General features: G+C 35.2%; 1 protein-coding gene across 6 annotated transcripts in view; it reads right to left on the reverse strand.

Annotated features, from left to right (window-relative positions):
• The window catches only part of TTC7B (tetratricopeptide repeat domain 7B), a 122,011-nt gene that overhangs the window by 44,407 nt on the left and 53,528 nt on the right, over window positions 1-24,076 (reverse strand). For all 6 annotated transcript variants that reach the window (XM_048947986.1, XM_048947981.1, XM_048947985.1 and 3 more), the window contains 8 exons: window positions 23,848-23,985; window positions 18,418-18,501; window positions 17,347-17,451; window positions 15,894-16,011; window positions 15,645-15,702; window positions 13,099-13,171; window positions 11,573-11,733; window positions 594-710 (listed from right to left, as the gene is read on the reverse strand). In XM_048947986.1, the coding sequence (XP_048803943.1) occupies window positions 594-710; window positions 11,573-11,733; window positions 13,099-13,171; window positions 15,645-15,702; window positions 15,894-16,011; window positions 17,347-17,451; window positions 18,418-18,501; window positions 23,848-23,985 (854 nt within the window). The remainder of the gene's footprint in view (window positions 1-593; window positions 711-11,572; window positions 11,734-13,098; window positions 13,172-15,644; window positions 15,703-15,893; window positions 16,012-17,346; window positions 17,452-18,417; window positions 18,502-23,847; window positions 23,986-24,076) is intronic.

The following is a 24,076-nucleotide window of genomic DNA, read 5'->3' on the forward strand; positions in this document are numbered from 1 at the left end:
GAGGTGTGTGTGGCAAAGGACTGAAGTTGTTTGGAAACTCAAAGAGGACTCTTAACAACTTATACTTGCAAAGGCATTTGAAGAACTGTAGTAGGTTCATAAGCCAAACCTCTTCTAAAAACAAATAAAATAAGCCATGATGACTTCTCAAGCATGTTGTATTTATCCATGTGATCTCCTTTGTTTCTTTAATCTTAGTAAATGTTTAGCCCTCCTTCATTCTATTTAGCAAAAGTCCTTTAACTAGATTTTACTCCAGCACTCTGTACACTTGCTGATATAAAAGGTTCTACAATTCAGATCAGGAGGAAAAACAAGACAACGCCAGTACACAGAACCACATCACAGAGTATGTCATGAAGTTCTGCCCTTTCTGCAATCCGTTCTCATCAAAGCAGAGCATATTAGCTTTGGTGCATATTACTTCAGAGAACTCCAGGTGATTCCTGCCTACCCATCAGGTTGTGTCTTAGCACTTCTAGTTCTCCTCAGGGTTTTGTTCATTCGCAATAGCAGAACAAGTAAAAGGAGGACTGCTGACTCAGTATTGCCCTGTCTAGTATTGCACAGTCTAGAATTCTACAGCACCTTACCTTGGGTTAGTGAGATTATAGCAGGATTTCCAAATCTGGAGCATGTGTTTACAGGTAAGGAGTGCTTCATCTGGGCCTCTGCACAGGGATTCCAATTTGACTTTTGTGAACAGTAATCTAGAGAAAAATGAAAAAGAACTAAGAAAAACAAAAGAGATTCAAGCAAAACTTCTTTAAAGATATCCAATCTCAGGCCACACTGGGGAAATAACATAACTTCAAAGATGGTGTTAATTCAAATCTTTGTTTCATTAATTGCAGTAAAGTCAAATAATGTATCATATCATCAAAGTAATAGTACTTTTTACAAGAAACAACAGGATTTAATTTTTTTTAGCTTTTTTTTTTCAGTTAAGTAAGATAATAGTAGTTAAGAAATTAGCTGGATCATTGAAAACACTATTTTGTATGTTGAAGAGAAGAAATGCCTTCATTAAGGAAAATCTTTACTAATTTATGAGAAAGGAATGTTTTCACATATGAACTTAGGAAGGAAAACAAATCAGTTTACATGCTATTTGCCTGTAATTCATAAACTTTTTTACCATCAACTTCTTTTATAAGAAGTAAAAGAGGCTATATTGAAAAGATACCATTAGATCAGATAGGTACATGGCAGTTGATCAGCATTAGTCAGATTAAAATGTTTATGTAGCACCATGCTATATTACACTGCCATCAGCAGGAACTGAACATTTTTAACATTTTAAAGTGATAACATGAAGAAAGCACATAATTCATTAGGTACACAGCAAACTGTTCCTAAGCAGAGCAAGCATTTGCTGGAAGCCACTATAAATTAATTCTGATTTCAAAGTCGATGCTTTTTAAGGCAGCAACACAGATGATGTGCATAACCTCACAAGATAACAACTGCATATTCCTTTTACATGCCACATACTGAGGTATCAGTAGAAAGTTTTTTTGCAGAGATTAACTTGGAAAAACACCTTCCTAGATAACTAAAGAATATGAATGCAACAGGATAGTAAAGCCGTTAGTCAATTGGTATGCACATTTATAGACATCACAACATCTGGGAACAGATAATACACTAGAAAAACACTAATTTAAAAGCAGATTTTAGTATGTTGCAAGATTAGAGAGCACAAAGCAGGAGGAAAAGACACAAATAAAACTGTTAGCCTACTTTCCATTTTTAAGCCCAGGTGTACTTCAGCATTTTATTCCAGTACAACCTCAATCATCCTAAGTGAAAAATTTATTTGATTGGTCATATGGTTTGTGTGGGAAGACTGAGAAGGGTGGGCATGTGTGAAAGCTCAGAACTTTCTTATCCCAAATACAAACTTGAAGGCTGTTAATAGCAACTGCAAACTGCCAGAGGGTTTTCTCAAGAACAAGAAATGATAGCAAGTGCTTCAGCAGGCACAGTAGCTAAAGCTACAGCATTGCACCGAATGTCCTTTGCAGAAAATACGCAGAATATGAATCTAAAAGTCAACTCTACAGTGTGTGTGTTGCTGGGACTGAGAAGCAAAGGGAATACAGGCCACTGCATTAGTTAAGGGAATGAAAGCCTGCGGATAAGCAAGTGTAATAATGTCATATGGAGGCTCATCCGATGTTACAAAGCAATCACTCATGCTTTCCTCTTATAAGTAAATCTCATTTTAGTATATGGGGATCTATATAAATCATTTAAAGTCACATTCCATTTGACAGAGTGCTGCTTTGTAGATAATACTTTAACTGTACCTATGTAACTGGAAGAAAAAAATATTCAGGTCTGTCCACCATTTTACCCAGGAAAGAAGGAAAAAAGAAGACAAGCAACGTCCTCTGCCCCTCAGACTGTCACATCTTTTCCATCCCTAACATCCCCCTCCCCAAAGCCAAACCATATCCAAAAATAACATCAATGTATTTAATGCAATGTTTCCCATTTCTCTGTACTTTAAAACAAGGAAGTGTTTTTAACAGTATTTTTATTAAGAGTGTTAAAAAGGTTTTTGTGCATGTGGTTTTACTTCTTGTTTTTTTACAGTGATTTTGAAGCATTTTACAAAATGTATGGAACATAGTAAGTTCACTTGCACTGAATTTACAAGTTATTTTAGAAACAAGGTGATTCTAATAAACATCTTATTGCAAACACTTTACAGATAAAACTAACTAACACTAATAGCTTTCAAAAGCATTTAAGACTTCCAGAAATGCCATAGGAGAGAAAAAACAATAGGTTCTGCAAACCACTGAATGCTTGCAAGAGGTAAAAGAAGGATTTAGTGGGAGACAGAAAGGGAGGAGATGTGATTATTAAGAAATGACTTAAACACACGTGTACAAAATAGCAGGAGTCTGTGCAACAAAAATATAAGAACCTGGACTAGTACACTACAGGACTCAAAGGAAAGACAGAAGGGAAATATTCATGCAAGAATTGAAGCAGTGCATCAGAATTCAATACTGTTCATGCACCTGGAGCACATACAACATTATCCCTGTTTCTTACAAATTTCAGAAAACAAAAAGGGCCCAAATGGCTGCAGGTTTTCCAGTATAGAAACAATAAATTGAAAGTATGATGGGAAAAGGAAAACACTCATCATTTTGTGAAAGGGTAGGCAATAGTATCTAATGCCAAGATATACTAAACATATGTGTGTGTGTGTTTATAAAAGTACCATAGTGTGGGATTACTCACATGCTAAAGCAAAAATAATCTTTTAAACAATAATGCTTGCATATATAAAATCATAGAGAGCAGCTCTCCTGTAACTGTGAAATATTTTGACTATAAATCAAAGAATAACTAAGACATTTTACAAAAGTCAAATGAGCTGTTAAGAGAAAAATGAAAACATGCCAACTAAAGTTTTACTTAATGAATGGCTAACGAAGAGATGAAAAAGAAAGAAAGCAAAGGGCAGAAGCAATACTGTGAGATGAACAGATCTCTCTAGCTTAATTCCTCTGAGTTCTCTATAAACATTAGTGAAGAAATGAGTCAATAACTAGATGAGCAAGCAGCTCAGATATAAGTATTATCAGGAAGGTTTATGAAACCATGAGGTACATCATCCGAAAAAGGATTTTCTTGTAAGGCCAACTTAAAGCATCTGTGGAAACAACTGCCCTGGAACACAGCCCGCTTTACTGACACTCCAATTACGGAGTCAAAAGCTTCGGAAGGAATAGTCCTGGTAATTTTCACACACATTTTTACTACACTGTCAAAATTGAGAATGATGAAAATCAATCTGTACATTTTATAAGAGTATCAAACCATTTAGCTCTGCCTGTTTGTAAGAGGCTAATGTTTAAATTAGTGGCACAGAGCAGAACAAATCTCATGGTGGAACAGCACTGATGGCTAAGAATGCAAGTAGTGAGGAATAGACAATATTCATGAAGTGTGGAATGGTATCTGTCAGCAATGTGTGAAACTGGAACAAACAGACACAAAGAGAAATCTGCTTGGGTCAGATCCTTTGGGGAAGAAAAGTAGGTAAAACAGGCTAGGTTTTGTTAAAGATATGTGACTAGGAAGACATTTTGGCATTACTGTTTGTTATGGATGTAGATCTTTAGATAAAAACAAAGGGAACTGCATCATTTTAGGAGAATAATTATCCAGACAAAATTGAGAACAAATCAAACTCCTAAGTGAAAAGGCTTTATTATTCTTGGAGCTAATGGCTGATCAATTTACTAAATAGTTAGTGAAGCAGCAAATGACTCCATTACTTTAAGACTGATCTCACTAGCTAATGAGGACATTATAAGACAGCCGCTCATAAGCTAATCCATATATTGCTGGATTTTTCTTCAAGCAAAGAGTGAGAAGTCTCAAATGGGTTTATAACCAGATCTTTGAATATTAACAGGATATGCTGAAATAACGCAATAGCAAAGGTTAGCAAAGGTTAGCAAAGATATCTATGATACAGAGAAGTCTGGACTTTAACAGAAAAGTGTTACAACACTTAAGGATTTGCATCTCAAGTTGAAGGGGTAAAACCCAATGTTTGACAGATCAATCATCAATAATTGTGCCAGTAAGATACCAGAAACCTGTAGGGATTCTATAAAGAACAGTGGGTGACAAATGGGAGAAGAGAAAAATCAATAAAGAAAACTACATCTTTGGTACACACTAAAACGTAAAGCTAAAGTAGGGATATTAAACAACAAGAAAAAAATTAGTCTTCAAAGGCGTTTTTGTACCTAAGCAGGTTGAAAAAAAATATTTAGGAATGAATACCCTGCCACCATAATCTTTACTTTTGTCATCTCTGACGTAAAAACAAAAATATATAGGGAATGGGAACACTTTAAACTAGAAGAAAACGAATGCATTCAAAAATAGTCCTTTTCCCAGTATTTTCCCAGAAGGATCCCAGAAGATTTCAGGCAGTAAAAATGTTTAAGAAAATATCGCGTCTGTGAGTATAACGATTGAAGAACAGCAGCTGTATTGCTGGTGTTCTTTTAAGAGAAGGTAGACAGATCATTACAATTTTAATCACACGCAGAGAATTATACAAAAAGAAAAGATAAGACAGTACAGGAAGGACGTGGAGCTCTTGGAGTAGGTCCAGAGGAGGGCTACTAAGATGATCAGAGGACTGGAGCACCTCTCCTATGAGGAAAGACTGAGGGCTTGTTTAGCTTGAAAAAGAAAAGACTCCAGGGAAACCTCATTGTGGCCTTCCCATATTTGAAATGAGGGTGTAAACAGCAAGGGGAATGGCTGCTTATGAGGGTGGATAGTGATAGGACAAGGGGAATGGTTTTAAACTGAGACAGGGGAGGTTTAGATTAGATATTAGGAGTAAGGGTGGTGACGCACTGGAACAGGTTGCCCAAGGAGGTTGTGGATGCCCCATCCCTGGAGGTATTCAAGGCCAGGCTGGATGTGGCTCTGAGCAGCCTGGTCTGGTGGTTGGCGACCCTGCACACAGCAGGGGGTTGAAACTAGATGATCACTGTGGTCCTTTTCAACCCAGGCTGTTCCGATTCTGTGATCAAATAACATTGAAACAACAATGAAAAAACAGATCATCATGCACACTCAGTAAAGAAAGACTGGAGAAAACAGTCTGGGTAAAAGTTATTCCAAACCAGAGGTGCCTAACAGCCAACTTCATCAAGGTGAGGCTACAGACAAGAGGGCAGATGTAATTTTGGATTGCAGTAGCTGAAGCAGAAACAGAAAGAAACAGCCTTTCTACAATACCCTTGTGAGGCCACATCTGGAATGCTATAATAATTCTCGTTATAACAGTTACATACACAAAATTTCAAATTGGAGCAGCTGCAGAGAAAGGCTGTGAGGGTTATCAGCTGACTGGAGACTGCAGAGCATGAAAAATATTTAATGTAGTCAGTCTACCAAAACAAAAGAGGTACAATTTCTACATACAAATACAGATGGGACAAGCACCATAGAGGGAAAGCACAGTTCACCTAGAGGACAGTGTTTCCACAAAAAGCTAGTACGTATAAAAGCAATACAGATTAATAAAACACTGAAGACGGAAATCAATTCTTCTATCATTAAAAATGAAATTGAAGAATGGAATGCTTCCTCAGTTTGCTTTCAATAGACTGTAGAAGAGATGGGGAAAAATGTTTAACTGTTCTTAAAACACCTCACGAAAAGCATTACAAAAGTAATGCCTCCTATTTTGTTGTGGTATGGCCTCCATTGCACTCTTTGAACTATGCTTCCCCGTATATTTATTCACAGTGCAGTAGCACTGTTTCTCAGCAGACAGAAGCAGTAGTCAATCCCGCGATGTTTGGTAGAGATAATACATGCAGTATCCCATCTTAGGAACACAATGTCCTTACAAAAATGCAAATCCGTAAACTATAATGAAGATAGTTTCTGACTAAAGCCAGATCAAATTAGTTATACTTGAAAACTTTCTGGTTTCCTGTCTTCAACAGCCTACGGCAGCTAGTTCATAACCCAAACTAGGACTCCGTCAATCAAGTTTCAGAGGAGTATCTACAGCCTAGCCATGCCAAGCAAATATAACAGTCAAGGATAATGCCCTAAGGATAATGACAAATCTGTTACATAAAAGAATATCTGCCTATCAACAGCTCCTTGGTTAGTCAACCAGTTGGTAAAAGCACATAATAACAGCTAATATAAAGCACACACAACAGACAAAGACATTATGGAAAGAAAAAACAGAAGCACTGGTGCTCCCGGCAACTCCCTGAGAAGGGGAAGCAGAGGAAGGCAGGGGGCTCTGTGCCTGGGAATCAATGGCAGGATGGGAACAACAAAGAGCTCAGACTGGATATTTGGAATATTTATTTACTGTGAGGGTGGTCAGACACTAGCACAGGCTTCCAAAGTGAGGTGGTTAATGCCTCATGCCTGTCAGTGTTCAAAAGGCATTTGAATAATGGCCTTATTAATATGCTTGAATGTGTGGTTATCCCTGAAGTGGTCAGGCAGTTGGATCCGATGATCTTTGTAAGGTCCCTTCCAACTAAACTATGCTATACTATTCATGACTAAGAACTAAAAACTTCGAGACTTATAGAAATATCATTCCTGAGAACAAACTTATGCCCAAAACAGAAAAGACCAAAATTAAATGGATTTGAAAAAAACTTTGTGTCGGAAGTTGACAAGGATGCATACAACAGCCTTCCCAACACATGACTTTGGCAAGGCCAACAGGTGACTGCTCTTTGTCCATTCATATATTACTGCACTTTTCTCAAAGAATTCCCCGTGCTCTACTTATCAAGAAAAAAAAAAAAAGTGCCAGTTCATCCAACATCCCACATAACAGTGCAATTATTCCCAACCTTGGCAAAATAAACTGGTGCAATCTATTCCCTCTAATTGATAAATACATCCCTCTCCCACAAAACAGCTATGAGTGTATCATCATACACTCCATGTACCAGTAGCTCTTATGTTATGCCTACTTGGACAACAAGAAATTTGCTAATCAATGATTTGCAATTCTGAGATATTTACTGTAGCTCTGGAGTCCTGCAGAGTCAGTAATGAAAGAATTTAATACTTTTTAGTGAAGAATGATAACTGGCTTGATGCTTCTATGAAAGATTCTTGGAAGAAAAAAAAAATAGCCCATCACACTTCAACAAATGTAAATGTTTAAACTGTGAACTTAATCTTTAGCTGTCTTCAAACCTGTTACCATATGTCTTTCCTTTTTGAGAGTACTTAACATTAAAATATCATGCTTACACTCCTCAAATAACCCATCTGCTGTTTCCTACTTCTCCTACTTCAAAAGTTTGTCAGCTGTTATCCATTGCAGTTCTCAATTTTCAGCATAAAATTATCAATTAATATTCAATATTTATTTTGCTTTGTTACACTAATTTCAGGCACAATACTTATCTTTAACTGCACCAACACTTGAAATAATGACAGAGAACCTAAAAAAGCTAAGACAAAAAAACAGTATCATAAATATGTCACCTAGCCCTGTCACTCTTTATTGAAAAACTACTTTTGACTAATCACGAGGTAGAACAGAAGTGTTATTTCAAGATTTCATACTAGTGGGAAAAAAAAAAAAGCACCAAGATTTAGGCTCATAACAAGGGTAAAAAGACAAGAAAGTGTCATGGAAAGGAGGTCACTAATAGGCTCCTCAACATAGACCTGTGCATGAGATATAAAAGTTAATTATGGAGCAGTGCTCACTTATAAAAAGCCAGAAATCTCTTAGCAACTGAAGGATTGGATTTACTTCCAAAATGTTCTCTTCCCAAGAAATTTAGGCATTGTTTATTTAACCAATATGCTTCTCACCAACACAAAGTGTCCAAAGCATTTTGGCTTTTCTCTGTCAGAGAACAGAGTTCAAAACATTAACTCAGTATATTAGCTTGACCTTAAAATAACTAAGTATAGCTATTACCTTGGGTTTTACCAATGAACTGTAAGAGTTAAACCAACAGGGCATATAACTGCAAAGATGCAGTTATCACAAGTAGTGCTCCATAGCTGATGTTGAGAGAAATAAATGGAGGGACGACAAGTACCCCCAGTATCAACGCAACTCAACAAGCTTGCATCATACTGAATACACCTTCAGACTGTAATGCACACCTCTAGGACTGCTTATATACTTAAAGTAACCATTATCTTGAAATAAATAAAATTTAAGGCAAATCCAAACAGCAAAAAACTCACTACCTACATCCTCATAGTTAACTACTTTAGTAGTTTAGGATATACTGTGGCTCCTTCTAGCCTGCTCTCACATTTTTCTTGTTTTCAAGAGGGTCACCTCACCACTCTTCTGTAGAGTTTGATGGCTAGGACTCAGCATCATCTGTGGCTATAAATCCTGCCAGATGAAGGAGAACTGAACTCTGCATTTCTACTGCAAGGACAAGTTGTCTAATAAAATATGGGAAGTCATATCTTCTGAAGTTACACCTCTGATGAATTCAAATGCCTTAGGACCTGACTGAGATTAACTATCTGGATTTTTTTGGTGCTGGCACCTTACTCTTACCCATTTCATCAGAGCAAGGTACTCAGTCTCGTTCACAGTAAACTTACAGTATACAGTAAGTTTGAGTGAACAGTGCTAGAGTTACTCAGCAGATATCTTGTATTTGACTATTTCTAGAAAACATTAGTACATACCTATTTCACTTTTACAGGTTTATTATGTTTTCTCCAATAGTTTGTTCCCTTACTCCTTAAGGTCTCAGCCCAGACTGCAAATTTATGCTGACAATATAATGGACAAAGAAAGAACGCTTAACTGTCTTTTGAAAAATAAATCTATATCTTGCTATTAACAGCACAGTGTGACATTTGTTAATGTCTTCCATTCCTTTAGATTAAGATGGGGCAGAACTCTTCAGCTCTGTTAAATTCCTTTCTGTATACTGACCTAAAGATGAATGGAGCCAGATGGTAATCTAATCAAGTTATACTTGCTTAGCAACTTTCAAGCTCTATAGTACAGGAAAGTTAACAATAATTTAAGATATGATGGTATGCCCACAGTATTCTTCAAATGCTGAACATGAAACAATTCTGGCAATAGCAGCTCTAAAGGGTTAAAAACTGACAAATAACACATTTATTAAGTGATTACAACAGGAAAATGCTTTAAAATATCCATTTCTCAGAGTGTGTTCTATTACTTCTTTACACGTGTAGAATTTCACAAATACAGAGCATTAATAAGCTTTTGATAATTTAGAATCTTTTCACCAAAATAGAACATACAGCTGTGAGGAGGGCAGAGGAACACTCAGAGAAAAAATGCAAGTATACCATGCAGAGGTAGATGGATAAGAATAACAACAAAAGAAGAAACACAAAACACAAGCATTGTGTTTTACTTCAGTGTTTCCCAAGTACAGTGATTCATTACACTGTAAATCTACAAATTATACAAATTTTGCATACAACTGTGATAATGGATATTGACTAAATATAGAGAATACCAAGAAAAGCCTTGCACTTTGCAGGGATTCAGACATAACTGAAAGACTAAAGGCAAAATATGATGATATTTGAAATTTTTACAAAAGCCAATGAATATCAACAGGAAATAATCAAAAGTTTAACTAAAAATGAGCAAGCCTCAGATATACACAAGAAGATCACTTCTCAGTCTGCTAGGAAGTACTATGAGATCATATCTTATACAAAAGTTACAGTCTAAGATAATAGACTCAAGAATAAACTAAGCATTTATGATTTATATACACACACATACATATTGATAACTATATAAACAGCACCAGATATTGAGTGCAAGAACAGATTGTAATCTTGAGGTCGTGCTGATAAATCCTTACAAAAATAATCCAGTTACATGAAGAAGTCAATCCAAATTTATCTTACTGACCAGATGGGGCTGGCTGCTGTCAGCAACAACTGCAGAGAGCACACAGAGAATCTCAGTCATTACCTTGACTTCTTAGAAACCAGAATCAACCTGACAGCACTAAAGAGAAGATGCTAAAAGACTGTCTAGAAATGTATATTGAATTCTTCAGCAATTGTTGTTTATTTGATGGAAATGCCTATTAGAAAGATATTCCTCTCTAGAGCTCCAGTAGGTTTTTAGGTAGTACACTATTTTACCATTGTGTTTGCACCATACAAGATGAACAATTTAGAACCACCGTTAGGAACCCGTATCATTCACATACACACTTACATTATCAGAAAGATCAGAACTTTAGAAAGATCAGACAACTCAGGCAAAAGACTTAGCCACAAAATGTAGTTATAAACATAAACAAGTACAGAGAGGACATTGACCATACATTTAAAGCCCATAAGTATGTTTTGAACGATCCTTTGTTTTCTCACTAAAACAGGGAGAACTGTAATTTCAGAAATACTTCTTCTAGATCATTAATGATTCTGAGAGAAATAGCAGCTTGTTCTTTGCAATTTACATCATCACTAAGTAGCAGAAGATGAACCAAAAACAGGTAGAAGATGACAGACTGCAGTGCTTTGATCATGTTTGCTTTTAAAAATGGTAGGATATAAAATTAGGTAGCTGATACTTCAATTTCCTCTCAAACCAGGATTTACTGACAGAGATCCCTCAGAGTATAGACAGGTCTAGGAGAAGAATAGCTAGATAGTTCTGAAATTCTGAAATGAGTGGAAGCATCTAATGAGAACACAGTCAATTCATACACAAATAGATGAAGAGGAAAATGTGAAATAGCAGAAGGCTATAAAACTATCAACTGTATCAACTGAGATCCTGGTCAAATTTATGAAGAAAAAGGCAGCAATAATTCTTACAGACAACAAAAAGGTGGCATTCAACATCAAGGAACAGGATGTTTGCTAATGTATTACAATCAGGGGAAAACAATATTGGGGGACAAATAAGTAAAAAATAGACCAATTTCAAATCTATCCTCTCTCAAAATTAATGATATAAGAATATTAAAAAAAAAGAGAAAAAGAAAGAGGGAAAGCATACAAATTAAACATGACATTTACTCACATAAAATTTTCTGGGTATTCACTCAGGGCCATATCAATGATGTTCAAAGCATCATGGTAGTGTTTCTGGGCTGATAGCAAAAGTGCAAGGAGATGAAGAGAGTTGGCATCATCCCCTTGTAGCTGCAGAGCCTGACGAACATAACCCAAAGCTTCTGGTATCTGATAAAAATCAACAGAAAGCAGAAAAAGAAAGCACTATTTTAAAGAAAGTTTTTTATTAAAAAAGCATCTACTAGAAATATTGCTTAACACTTAATTACTTGCACCTAATGTTTTTATACTGTTCACCAAGATATCATGTTGAATTCTACTGACACCTTCAGAACATTACTCAGAAGTTTAAAAATAGACCGAAATGCTCAAAAATGAATTGTAAAAATTGAAAACTATATTAACTATGGAAAATAACTTGCAATTTGAAAAAAAAAAAACAACCCCCTTCACTTCAGCCCTTTAAAATGTTAACCTATATATAAATAAATACTTTTTTTTCAAATATTGACTGTATTTTCATATGATTTTTAAATATTTTATTTGTAATACACTAACAAAACGTACAGCTAGACTGCCACAGTAAATTCTCTTCACACAAAATTTCATGATCTACTGTGGTACCTGTGTTTCTACTCGAAGTAAAGTGTTAAAACCAGGAAAACTAACTGAGCAACACCAGAAATTCAGAAATACAATCATAGCTTGCTACTTGAAGAACAGTATGTGATATTAACGGGGCAATCCATTTCACTCTGACTTTGCTTAACGTCTCTGCTGCTCATTAGCAATGAAAAGCAGTCACCATGATTGTGTCAACTACCATTTACATAACTGCTACCCAAAATAAAATTGACAAAGGAAAGACTTATGTCATATACAAAGCAATTTTGCATTATCCAAAATTCTTGTGATACCTGGTAGAACACTTATCTTCCTTACATTTAAGAGCTTTTCAAATTAAACTCAGCTTTGATCTTTTTTATAGCTTTAAAAGTCTTACTAGTTATCATTTTAAACATGTTTTGTAATTCTGTTCACAAACCTTCTACAAGCATTCTGAAAAGACACACATCTTAGCAGATGCTGCAGACTTGTGCATTATCTAAGATTCTCAAAAGCTAGATTCAGTAGTTTCATTCCCTTGATAATTTGTAAGCATAGTTTACACGAAATAGACGTACTGTGTGGATGTGCTCTCAAATTTGAACTTTCTTGCTCTCTGCCCAGCAATATAAAGGCTGAAAAAAACAAAACAACTGAATTTCACATGTCTTATTTCTGATCCTAGGGCTGGAAATACTGTGGTAGAAGTCCAGAGAAGTATGAAAAACCAAAGGTGTTGAGAAAGAATATTTCCTTTTTTTCTATTAAAAAAACTATACACACACACATATATATATACATGCATATATGCACAAAGAAAACCAGGATTTTATTGAAAAAAAAAATCTTCACCTGTATCCAATCAGCAGATATAAGTCTTAAAGTTTAAGTGATAATGAGACGTTGCACCTTCAAAAGAGCACTAACCTGTCTGGATATGGCAAGCTGCAGTGCCAAGTAAAACGCTGCCAGATGATCTGTTGGAGACAAACTGTGAGCCCTGAAAAAAAAACAGAGAAACAAAACTGTAAATCTTTTATCCTATTAATACAGGTAAGAAATACATACATATTGTGAGGATGTACTGTCAAAGACAAGAATGATACAGTCTACAGGAGAATTACTCGAGCATTTGCATTAACCCTAATCAGGATAGTTCTGAAGCACAGAACTTGAAGACCAAGAGTAGCAAAATAGATCTGAGATTTATTTCTTTAAACTCCCAAAGTTTAAGGACATTTTCAGCATACTAAGCCTCCTAGGAAGGCTCTGATTTTTTTTTTTATACTAAACTAGAAGAGTACTTTGCTATGTAGCAATGTAAAAGAAACCTATGTTGGATGGTTTATCATGTACCTATGTTTGAAGGTCAGATGAAGAAAGCTATGCTGATGATTGTTTTATAAATAACTCCTGTTCAAAAAAAGCTTTTGTTGAGCTTTCCAATCTCAGCAGCGTTTCTGTGCTTATTAATTCCTGGAGTATTGGTAATTACTGTAGTTGCAAGTAACATAAATTACCAAAAGAAATAATATTTTTCCACATTTTTTGAAGTTTTCTTGTTCTATTTTGTTTTGTTTTTGTTTTGAGTGTTTAGGTCATAGAATCATAGAATTGCTCAGATTGGAAAAGACCTTCAATATCATCAAGTCCAACCACAACAAACCATATTACAACTGTAGGTCAGATTTGACTTGTTCGTATTGACACAAATCCCACAGAAAACAGTCCATACAGCCATTCCCCCTTCACAATAAGGTGCTTGCCTTTGAGCACAGGTATGGGTTTTTTGTTTTTCTTTTTGGGAGGAGTCAGGGAACTTTAACATAGATACAAAACAATTGATGACTGTACCCCAAAATTATGTGCATTAAACACTGGGCAGCACGAATGGAACTACATTTCAATGCATTCTTATAACGTAGGCTCAGGTAGAACTAGTATGTGTAATAATCATCTTCAGAATATATAATCAGTCTTCTTTATAGGCAGAGAACAAAATCCTTTAGAATATATTACAATCACAAACCTTCTGCTTCTGAACTGTGCAATGGTGTCTTCTCAAGTTCAAAGAGATAACTCCAATAGTTTAGCAACTGTATCAACATGTATCAATGTAGTTCAACTTACTAGGGGGCTGCTTCTTATTTTATTGAATATTTCTTTAAAGAACCAGTGGTGGCTGCTGCAATTTCTTTTTGTTTTGTTTTCTTTTTTAATTCAAGAATCAATCAAGACTAAGTGACTCTGAAAAGGAGAGATTGGATCTTGAAGAGTACTAGTTCAGTCACCAAGCTTCAGCTAGTGACAGAATAAAGCTGTTACTATCTATCACAAATTTGGTGAGTTCTGTGAAACTTCAATTCACACCAGCCACAGGAAAAGCACTGAAAGTCTTCCAAAAGAAGCCAGTGAAACAAACACCCCCTCACCAGTGCAGAAAGATAGCAAAAAAAGCCTTCTCAAATGGCTAGTGAACTGGTGGCCTTGGAAACCAGCACTAAGTTCCCAGCAGAAACCTGTATTTCTTCAGGAATACGTCCTTCATGTGAACAATTAAAGGCAAACAAACAAACAAAACAAACAAAAACCAACACCACAAAAATGAAATAAACAAAACCAACACTTTGACAAATCAAAATACTGATCCCAGTACAATCGCTTGATCTTTAAACTGTGTAGGAGATGAATGGAGAATTTCAATTTCTATCTCCTCAAAAAAAATATTCTTTAAATAAAGAACTGTGAGAGAAAGTGGGTATGATTCTGCTAAGTAGAGCATAATTTATTCGGAGCCGTAACAAACTTTCAGTAACATCCTCTACCTAAATCATCAAAACAAACAACTAGCAACACCATGATACACGCTGAAGCCTGTTTATCATTTGTAGAGTTCGAGCTGTTGATAATCAACTATTATCATATCCATCAGTATTACTTCCATGTAAAACACTTCAAAGATGGGTGCATTTGCGATGTTATTACCTACACTATTAAATCTCCACATAAAAAATAATTATTTTCCTAACTTACTACTTGCACTTCAGCTCTCATCCACAGCAGCAGGTCCTTAATCATTTTGCCTCTATAGGCATAAATTTCAAAAACCTGCTGTATAATCTAATCAGCAAGTACCTCTTCTAGAAACAGTCATATTGAACCATGAATTAAAACTTTGCACCATACCATTTTTCCCTTCTAGATCAGAACATAATACTCCTTTAAGCAAATATTTTATACTACAGAATCATACAAGTGTCTTTAAAATGAAATAAAAGGAAATCCTTATGAATAGATTTTTACATTTCTGGCAGAAAACGATGGAATGAATGTTAAAGAAATACGTTCTGTGCTCATGAATAATAACTCCCAGAGTCGAAAACCTAATTCCATAGTCTTTTACAAGTCCCTCTCCAACATAAAATAAAGCTTCTTCCTACATAAGCAGAATGAAATGATTAATATCCACTCACCTCTGAAATGCAAGAAGAGCCTTTCTCTGCAAGACCTCTTGCATCCCTCGCAAAGATGCTGAAAAGGATATATTTAATCAGTGATGTAAAAGATCAAGGGTTTACATTCCACATGCTTACCGAAGTAGTGATAATACATGGACTGAGAAAAGTGGTTGCACACAGAAGCTTAATATTAAGTTTAGCACTCTCTCGGTATCCTTCTTTAAGCAACATGAGAATTTCCAGATGTGTTTATTCTTATCTTACCATCAGTAGCCTGCAGACTGTAAGTCAATCCTAGTGCCAAGTATCCTTTCGCTTTGAACTCAGACGTTTTGTCTCCAAGATCAACAACTGTTTCGGCAAATCTTTCTGCTTCTTCCAACTGAAAATATTATAAAACATTCACATAAGTCTAAAAGTAGCTAAAGCTTACATAATGTGAAGAATGCACAGCATGTTTATTTACGCTTACCAAGAATGTCACGATCTCAGTCGTAGTCACTGTAAGGACTATTTTCCTTTTCATTAAACCTAGGTTTTCTTGCTAAATCAACAATATAGAATGCAGATTTAAGTATGCTGAAGCACTCACTCTTATGGTTGAGAGAAGTACTGGTACATAATGCCCAGACGCTGTGTTTTCAACTTTTAAAAAATAAAATGGCATTTCTGCTCTATATACCATCTACAATTTTTTGCACTTCATATTTAATCAGAGATTTTACTCTGTCAACCTTTTTTTTTTTTAAAATGAAAATCAATTAAAAAAGCCATGATTCTACAACTCTGCAAAAAAAAAACATATAGCCATGCAGATCCCTGCATCACATACAGCACTGCTAAAAGTATTCAAACTCATAGACACATAAATGACCAGGGTTTTAACTGCATGCCCAGGCTACCATGCTATCCAACAGACTTGGAAAAAAAAAAAAAGTTTGAATCTGTGCTAGTAAATGTAAATCCTAAGTACAGCAATTTACATATTGAGTCAATCCATAGGAAAACAATCAAAGAAGTAGAATCTATAGAATCTATGTTAATTACTAAGACGGTACTTTTGTCAGCCTGAACAAGTCCCATAACAACTACTGTGCTATTTTCTCAGTTTCTGATTGTGACCTTCCTTTTTTCTTCTCATCCTTTCTGAAATAATGTTCTTAAAGTTATATGTGTATTCTGAAATACCACATCTTCAATCACCTGAATGTTTTTCATACAGATACACTAATTTCAAGGCTATCTAAAACACAGGTAACACTTTTTAAAAAGACACTGCCCCTTCTAAGAGCTCATAACCACCAGCTATCTCCAAACATAGTATGAACAGTAGAGCATCTTGAAAAATTAAGAGAGGTTTGTCCCGTTCACTTCTCAAGATAGTTATTTTCCTCTTGCACAGAAGAAACACAAGTCAGTTAAATTTTTCATCTCTGTATGCCAACACTTAAATTTGCAATTCACTTTAGATGTATCTTAGATGAGTATCAAGATATGCTATGTGGTTAATCACAACCATTGCTGTCAAGTATTTTCAAGCCATACGAACAGGGATGCACATGTGCATACACTTATCTGAGATGTATCTTTGGTGATGATCTAGTAATCACTATGCAAAAGTATCTGCTACATCTCTAATCCAACATTTTCTTGCATTTTAATGTCAGCTCTTGCTGAAAAAACAAACAAACAAACAAAAAACAGTGGCAAAGCTTACCCAGTGGAGAGATCCCATACAGAGCTTTGCAGCAAGGAGAGGAATAGTTGCATCATCTGGTTTCAAACGAATACATTCCTTCAAGACCTTAACAGCTCGAGCAGACTGTTAAAAACATTTTTCATTGAAATTACTAAAAGCATAACTATGTTTCACAGATATAAGATTCCCGTTTCCATTACTGTCTCTATTTTTCCCGTAAGCAAAGGAGCCAATACCAAACATTTTGCGAAAATGTGCCTCAACTCACGCAACTGAAACGCATGACTGTAATTGCTGCTCTCGTTTTTTTCCCTTATGAAATACAACTAAGCATTCCAGCAGACATATTTGCTCAGAATACAATTTCAATAGGTACATTTAAAGGTTTGCTAGGCCTGCAAGCTCACAGCATTTCAGCAAGGCAAATGGAAGAGCCAGAATGCAGGCAGTCATAGATATGGTACAGGACTTTATAACAGACTGTCTCTGCTCTTCTTTAATTTATTTTCCTTTATCCACTCACAGTTCAAAAGAGAATTTTAAGTGAACAGAGAATGGCAAGAATAATTAATCACGAAGAACTGAAAATGGAAAACTGCATCTGATAACATCAGCCGCTAGTTTTAAGAATTAAAATAACGTATCCCACTTCACTTGCATAGGGTACTAAAACAACAGTAAAAAAAAAAAAAAGAAACACACAGAAATTCACAAAGGAAAAAGAACAGGAGCATCATGAATCAGCAATCATCTGTACCTTGGCATAAACTTGGTTCATCAAAACAGTACTTGAACAAAGACATTCCTGGAAAATGTGTTCTGGTATAAAACACTACTGTGTTTGTTTAACTTAGCTTAAGCTTGATGTCAAGACTGCTCTGACCATCAGCTTTCAGTCCTCATGAATTAGAAAATATTAAAGGATTGTTACATTCTTTCTATAGCACCAGGCAAAATTCACAAATACAGTGAGTTGGATTATTTAAGGAATTATTTTCAAAAACATTGCAGATGAAAAATTATGAAAGTGCCAAACATTGTTATCAAAGCCATAAAAAAAAAAAATCATATCCAAAAATTAAGACTTACTTTTCCTGCTGCCATCAAGGACAATGCAAATTGATACCAGAGATGGAATTCTTCAAACGCAAACTTCATGGCTCTTTCTAAACACTAGTTTTGAGGAGAACATTGTTTATTAAGGGCATATTCTTTGATTATTAAGATATAGTAGTATAAAATTTCTTATAGATAAACACCTAAACCCCACATTATCACGAATTTGAATTATTTAAATAAGTGAAAACAGCTGACAGATTGCATATGGAAGGAAACAAACTTGAACAAAAACTTTATTTCTGATATAGTATATTAAAATATCTGCACTATCCTGCTTAGTTTGACAGAAAGAATGAGATATTTCAGTCAGTTTACTCTTAAATGAAGGTATTGGGAGCAAAAGCTCCAAGAGGCAAGAGAAACATTAAATGCAAAGTAAAACTGTACATGGACACACATTGTAAATTGTGATCACTTGTCCAGCAGTGGCACCATACGTACTTATTGGTACTACTTAAGAGATGAGGGAAAGTTCACCCAAGAATATTATTTCTAAGAATTTTAACTTATCACACTAAATATTCTGCTGATTTTTTTTATTTAATAACTGAATGCCAATAGGAAATTCATTATTACTATACTAGATTTAGTATATTACATTAGCATTATATGTTAACTTTGAAGGTTTCATATCCGCTGCTATCAGTAAGAAAAATTTAGTTTTGCTATACTCAGTTTAACTAATCAGATCAGGTCCAAAGAGTTGAAAGGTTGAATATTTCTCTGGATTAAACTGTTTTAGCAATGAACTTTCCAGTCTGCAAAGTCCAATTAAGGAAGCAGCTTTTCTGCTCTAATAGTTATAATATGTATGTTATATAGCAATAGCATGAATTATTTTTTGCATTCAGACTCTGGAAGAACAGACAGTTAAGTAGTGTATTGCTATATAACAACTAGAGTTGAAGCAAAGAATAGCTCTGAGGATGAAAAACAAAAGAAAATATGTATATGTATGTATGTATATCTAATGTCAGCTATAATTTTTCCTACTATACAGTGTTCAGCATCAAGACTATTTCTAAACAGTATTTTTATTAAATGACAGTACAGGGACAGAAGTTTCCTAAAACAAACCCTTTCTAAGTGTTTAAAATGTTCATAATTACTATTTATGTGTATCAGGTTAAATATCTATTAAGACAACGCATTGATTTTTTTTTCATCATTGGAAGTTAAAAGAACAGAAATCAAATAAGCTGCATGTGGATTCATTTCCTATTACTTTGGATATTTGACAGAGATGTCCAGGTGAGGCACAATCCACCATCTCCAAGCATGGAGCTGGCACAAAACAGCAGTTGCTAAACCTGTCTCTATCTCCACTGATTAGTACAACTATAGTCCTCACCTGAGTGCTTCTAAATGAAGAAGGATGAATTCAACCTTATGTGTTTCAAATACTCTTTTTTTTCTTTTTTTTGCTTAATTGAAAATTAATTGCCCATTTTAACTGATGGAAGATAGTATCTGAAGTTGTAGAATTTGATAGTAACAAAATAATAAAAACAAAGTACAAGAACAAAGAACGCAAAGGTCTTCCATTCGTAGAGAATTCTAGGACTGTGTTTCAGCATACTAATTAATGAACTATGTACTGCTCTTTGCTGTCCAGCCTCCAGATCACTGCTGTTCCAAAACACTCCCATGCTAGTGAGACACGACTCTGACAAAGTGAGAGCAGATAGTGACATGCTGGACAGAAGCTCTTTGCTAACAGCACTTGGCAATTCAGTCACATACTTGTCTTTGACTACAAAAATAGTGTGGCAGTTAGAAAAACAAATACTTTGACCGCATTTTACTGTGCTTAACTTCCATTCTGGAAGCATTAACACAACTTCATTTAGAAACAATCCTGCTGGATGATATTAAGGACAAGAGGGTATTTCATCACAGACAACACCTCAACACCAAAGTTCTCTATCTTTGCTTTTCTGAGTTTGCCTTAGAAATATATTTAACTCTCTATTATCAACTGCTTTTCTTTTCTTTAGGGAACTTGAGCAAAAGGAAGAGAGTGACAATGACAGTGAGGAAGTGAGGAAGAACTACATAAAACAGAGAATTCTGCTTCTCATTTATCTGACTTATGGTGCTTCTTGACTAATCTTAAAGCGTTGAAGGACTTTCCAGTGAATGGAAATTAGAGAATCAGTTTAACCTAATATTTAGGTTGTGCTCATGTAGAAATAAGCTAGCCAACACCTAGAAAATTCAAATAATGCTTGATATGAATAACAATAATAATGATAATAGTAAACTATCTATGACAACTGAAGCAAGAAAAATCAAATCAATGATTCTGGCCACTACGTAAACATATCAGATGAGAATTATTAACGCTTTGGAAGAAATGGCTGGAAAGCACCATAAACTATGAATACTAATTCTGAGTCTGACCACTAAGGAAAACAAGATCTATTATTTCCTTAACAGTTTTGTCCCTCCCTTTTAAACTCCTGCATACTTCACAAAGGTAAGAAGCCAGTAGGAGATGGACCTACAAAAGATTCTTGCTTGATAATAAATATCCACAACAGTTCTGGACATCAGAGAATCTGCAAAAAGATAAGCTCTTTAAAAATCCTCAGCTACAGGAAGATATCACAGACATACTCCTTTAAGTCTAAAATAAATTGGGATTCATGAATTCCAGGATATCATAACTATTTTCTATACCTTTGAATGAGGAAGAGTCTGCCTTGTTAGCAAGAATCTGCCCTGTTAGGAAAATCCCCAAAAAAGGAAAGTATCATACACCAACATATGAAAGGGTTTTCCAGATGGCTTGAGCAAGCACTGCCTGAGAGCCTTTATTTCAACACAACTCCAGTAGTACTGTCTAAGAAGAAAACATTTGAAACTAAAAGGTTGGTTACATACTTGACTATTCTCTATAAGATTTTATAATCTTATAGATATAAGGTAGATATAGATATAGTACAGCCGTAGATATAATCTTATATATATAAGGTTGAATGGTCTTCATTATTTCACAAAACTATTATTACAGGTCAAGAGTTGTAAGCACTGTATACATATTACATTTACATAGGTGATTTATCCAGCAACATGAAAACCTTGTAAAAGGAGTGTTTCTGAACTAAGAAATCCCAAATTCAAAGGAATTGACTTCATGAAGGTGTCAATAAGAAATACATAACAAGTCATAGTACCGTGGAAAACTGAAAGTTAACTTTCAAGATAACGGCAACCAACTCAAGCAGTTGAACATTTAGCATAATCCCTCTCCTGAAAGAAATGTAGCTCTTGATACGGAGAAATCACCATATGCACAGGTAATCTTGAAAGCATTACTGAATTCTGTTGTTCAGCATTATAGTCTTCTAAAAGAAACATGCTTGAAGCTAGAGATTTGAAAGATGAGTATCTAGGAAAATTTCTGGTCTGGAAAATTTCTTCCCTGGTAGGACATTGATAAAGTCCAACATGTCATATCCTAAGAAGCTTAAAAAACAATCTGATGACAGCCAGATTTCCTGTCTTTAAGAAGAGATTTATGACAGCAGAAAGTTCTTTGATCTAGTTAAAAAAACCATAACTGAAAGCCTATTGTGTACAAACTCCATGATGAAATAACATCTCCTCAACCATGACTCAGCATTAGAATAGTAGAATAACTTACTAGAATAACACAGATGTGACAAATTTTTGCTCATTTAATGTTGTTGCATTGTATTTTTTTCTATAAGTAATCAGCTACAACTTAACCTACAACTTAACTTAACTTAAAAAAAATACTAGAACTGGTCAATTTCCACAGTTAGATAGACTAATGGTGTTTTCTGACATGCAGCTGCAACTGCTCCACTAGAACAATCATCACTAACTCAAAGAGAATAAAGCTGGCAAAAAAATTACATTCCTGTTACATAACTTAGCAATGTGAATTTGCATTGAATGCAATGCTTATAAAAGCTGCAGACTGCGGGTCACAGGATCTAAGGGCAAGTCACTCTCCAACCACTCACTGAGCTGTAATGACCTCTTAAAGTTTATGCTTTCTTTGTTCTTTCGATGACAAGACCTGGAACAAATTGGGTGTTCTAATCATTCCCTGACAAGTTCCTGCTGGAGTTGTTTGTATCCAGAGCATCTGTATGCAAAATAAGAATTGCCACTTGGACCAGGTCTTCATAACATGATTATGTTCTACTGTAGGATCAGAGTCTCTGTGAACTTTCATATTCTTTAGATTCAGAAAAGACCTTCTATTGTACTAAGGCACAACATGCAACTATAAAATGCTTTCAAGAGGAAGAACACTCAAATTCAGAACTTGATATCAGTGTCGCTATCAACATACATCAGAAAAAGACTTTTATGAGTGAACTTTCATTATTAAAAATAGTTTTATTTTTATCCTATTAGAATAATTCTGTATTAGAGTGAACAGATATGATTTCTAAGTAAGTCAATCTCTGAGTATGCCTGCTTACCACACATGCTGAAGTATTCCTTCTGGAGACCACTAACTAATACTGGTCACTGACAGCATTCTGCTGCTGGGTAAGCATTGTTTTCAGTAGCAGGATCTCTGCTTAGCCCAAAGAGTGGCTGGGCAGGTTGTTTCTCAGGTATGAAACAATACTTGAAAATTTCCTAAAAGTATCCAGTTGCCACAGTCTAACAAACACAAGACATTTGAGGCAGGGAATGCACTTTCCCACTGACCTAAAAAAGTAATACATTCCCCTTTATTAATTCCAAAATCATTTTAGAAACTATCAGGAAGTTGGAACACTCCAAATTTCATGAAATGTACAAGTCAGTCTTGTTTTGAAAGAAAACCTCACAAATCCTTTTTCTAGGTATTAATACTGGTGACCTATCCATTAGAAAATATTTGAGGTGAGAAAAAGCCTCCAACCAGTAATATTTAGCTCTTATTACAAATACACATTAATAAGGCTTGTAGTAATATATTCAAATAAGTACAGTTTAAAAATTAAGTTTGGCATCCCCTTAACTTTGAAAGAGAATTCAAAATAAGAAGCAACTAAATCCTCCAGGCCAAGAGAAGTGGAAGAACCAAAAGGCAAAGGACTATAAACACTGTTTTCCTTGTAGTACCTCAGCACTGTCAGCTGAGCTATCTGATGTGCATCTATTTAAGCAGATCCATGCCTCGCCAACCAAAAAGCATGTGAATTGCTGTGCCATTAAACATTTCTCACATCTTTCAACATTTCTGTGCTTGAGAACCTTGTGAAAATTCAGACAGTACATAATGGGGGTTGAAACTACCCATTATTTATACAGTAGTATATGAAAGAATCCTTTATTTGTTTAACACTAATGTACTAATACAATTAATAAGATTAACAGAAAAAAAAAAACAAAGACACAGTTCAGTATTCACCGCTATGGACAAACCTCTGAGAGCATTTCATATTGGCCTCTTCTTCCCAAGGCTATAGTAAGCAAATCATATACTACAGATGCACTTTGCAAACTGATGATACGATCATTTTTGTGTTCTGGTATTCTGCTTAGAACAGCATCACGGTTAGCCTGAAACATAACAAAACGAAATCAAGTCAGACATTGAATACAGCCTTAATCTTGCTCAAATAACTATTATTATGATCAGATTGACTGTCAA

Source organism: Lagopus muta, chromosome 6 (genome assembly GCF_023343835.1).
Source record: "Lagopus muta isolate bLagMut1 chromosome 6, bLagMut1 primary, whole genome shotgun sequence".
Taxonomy (NCBI): Eukaryota; Metazoa; Chordata; class Aves; order Galliformes; family Phasianidae; genus Lagopus; species Lagopus muta.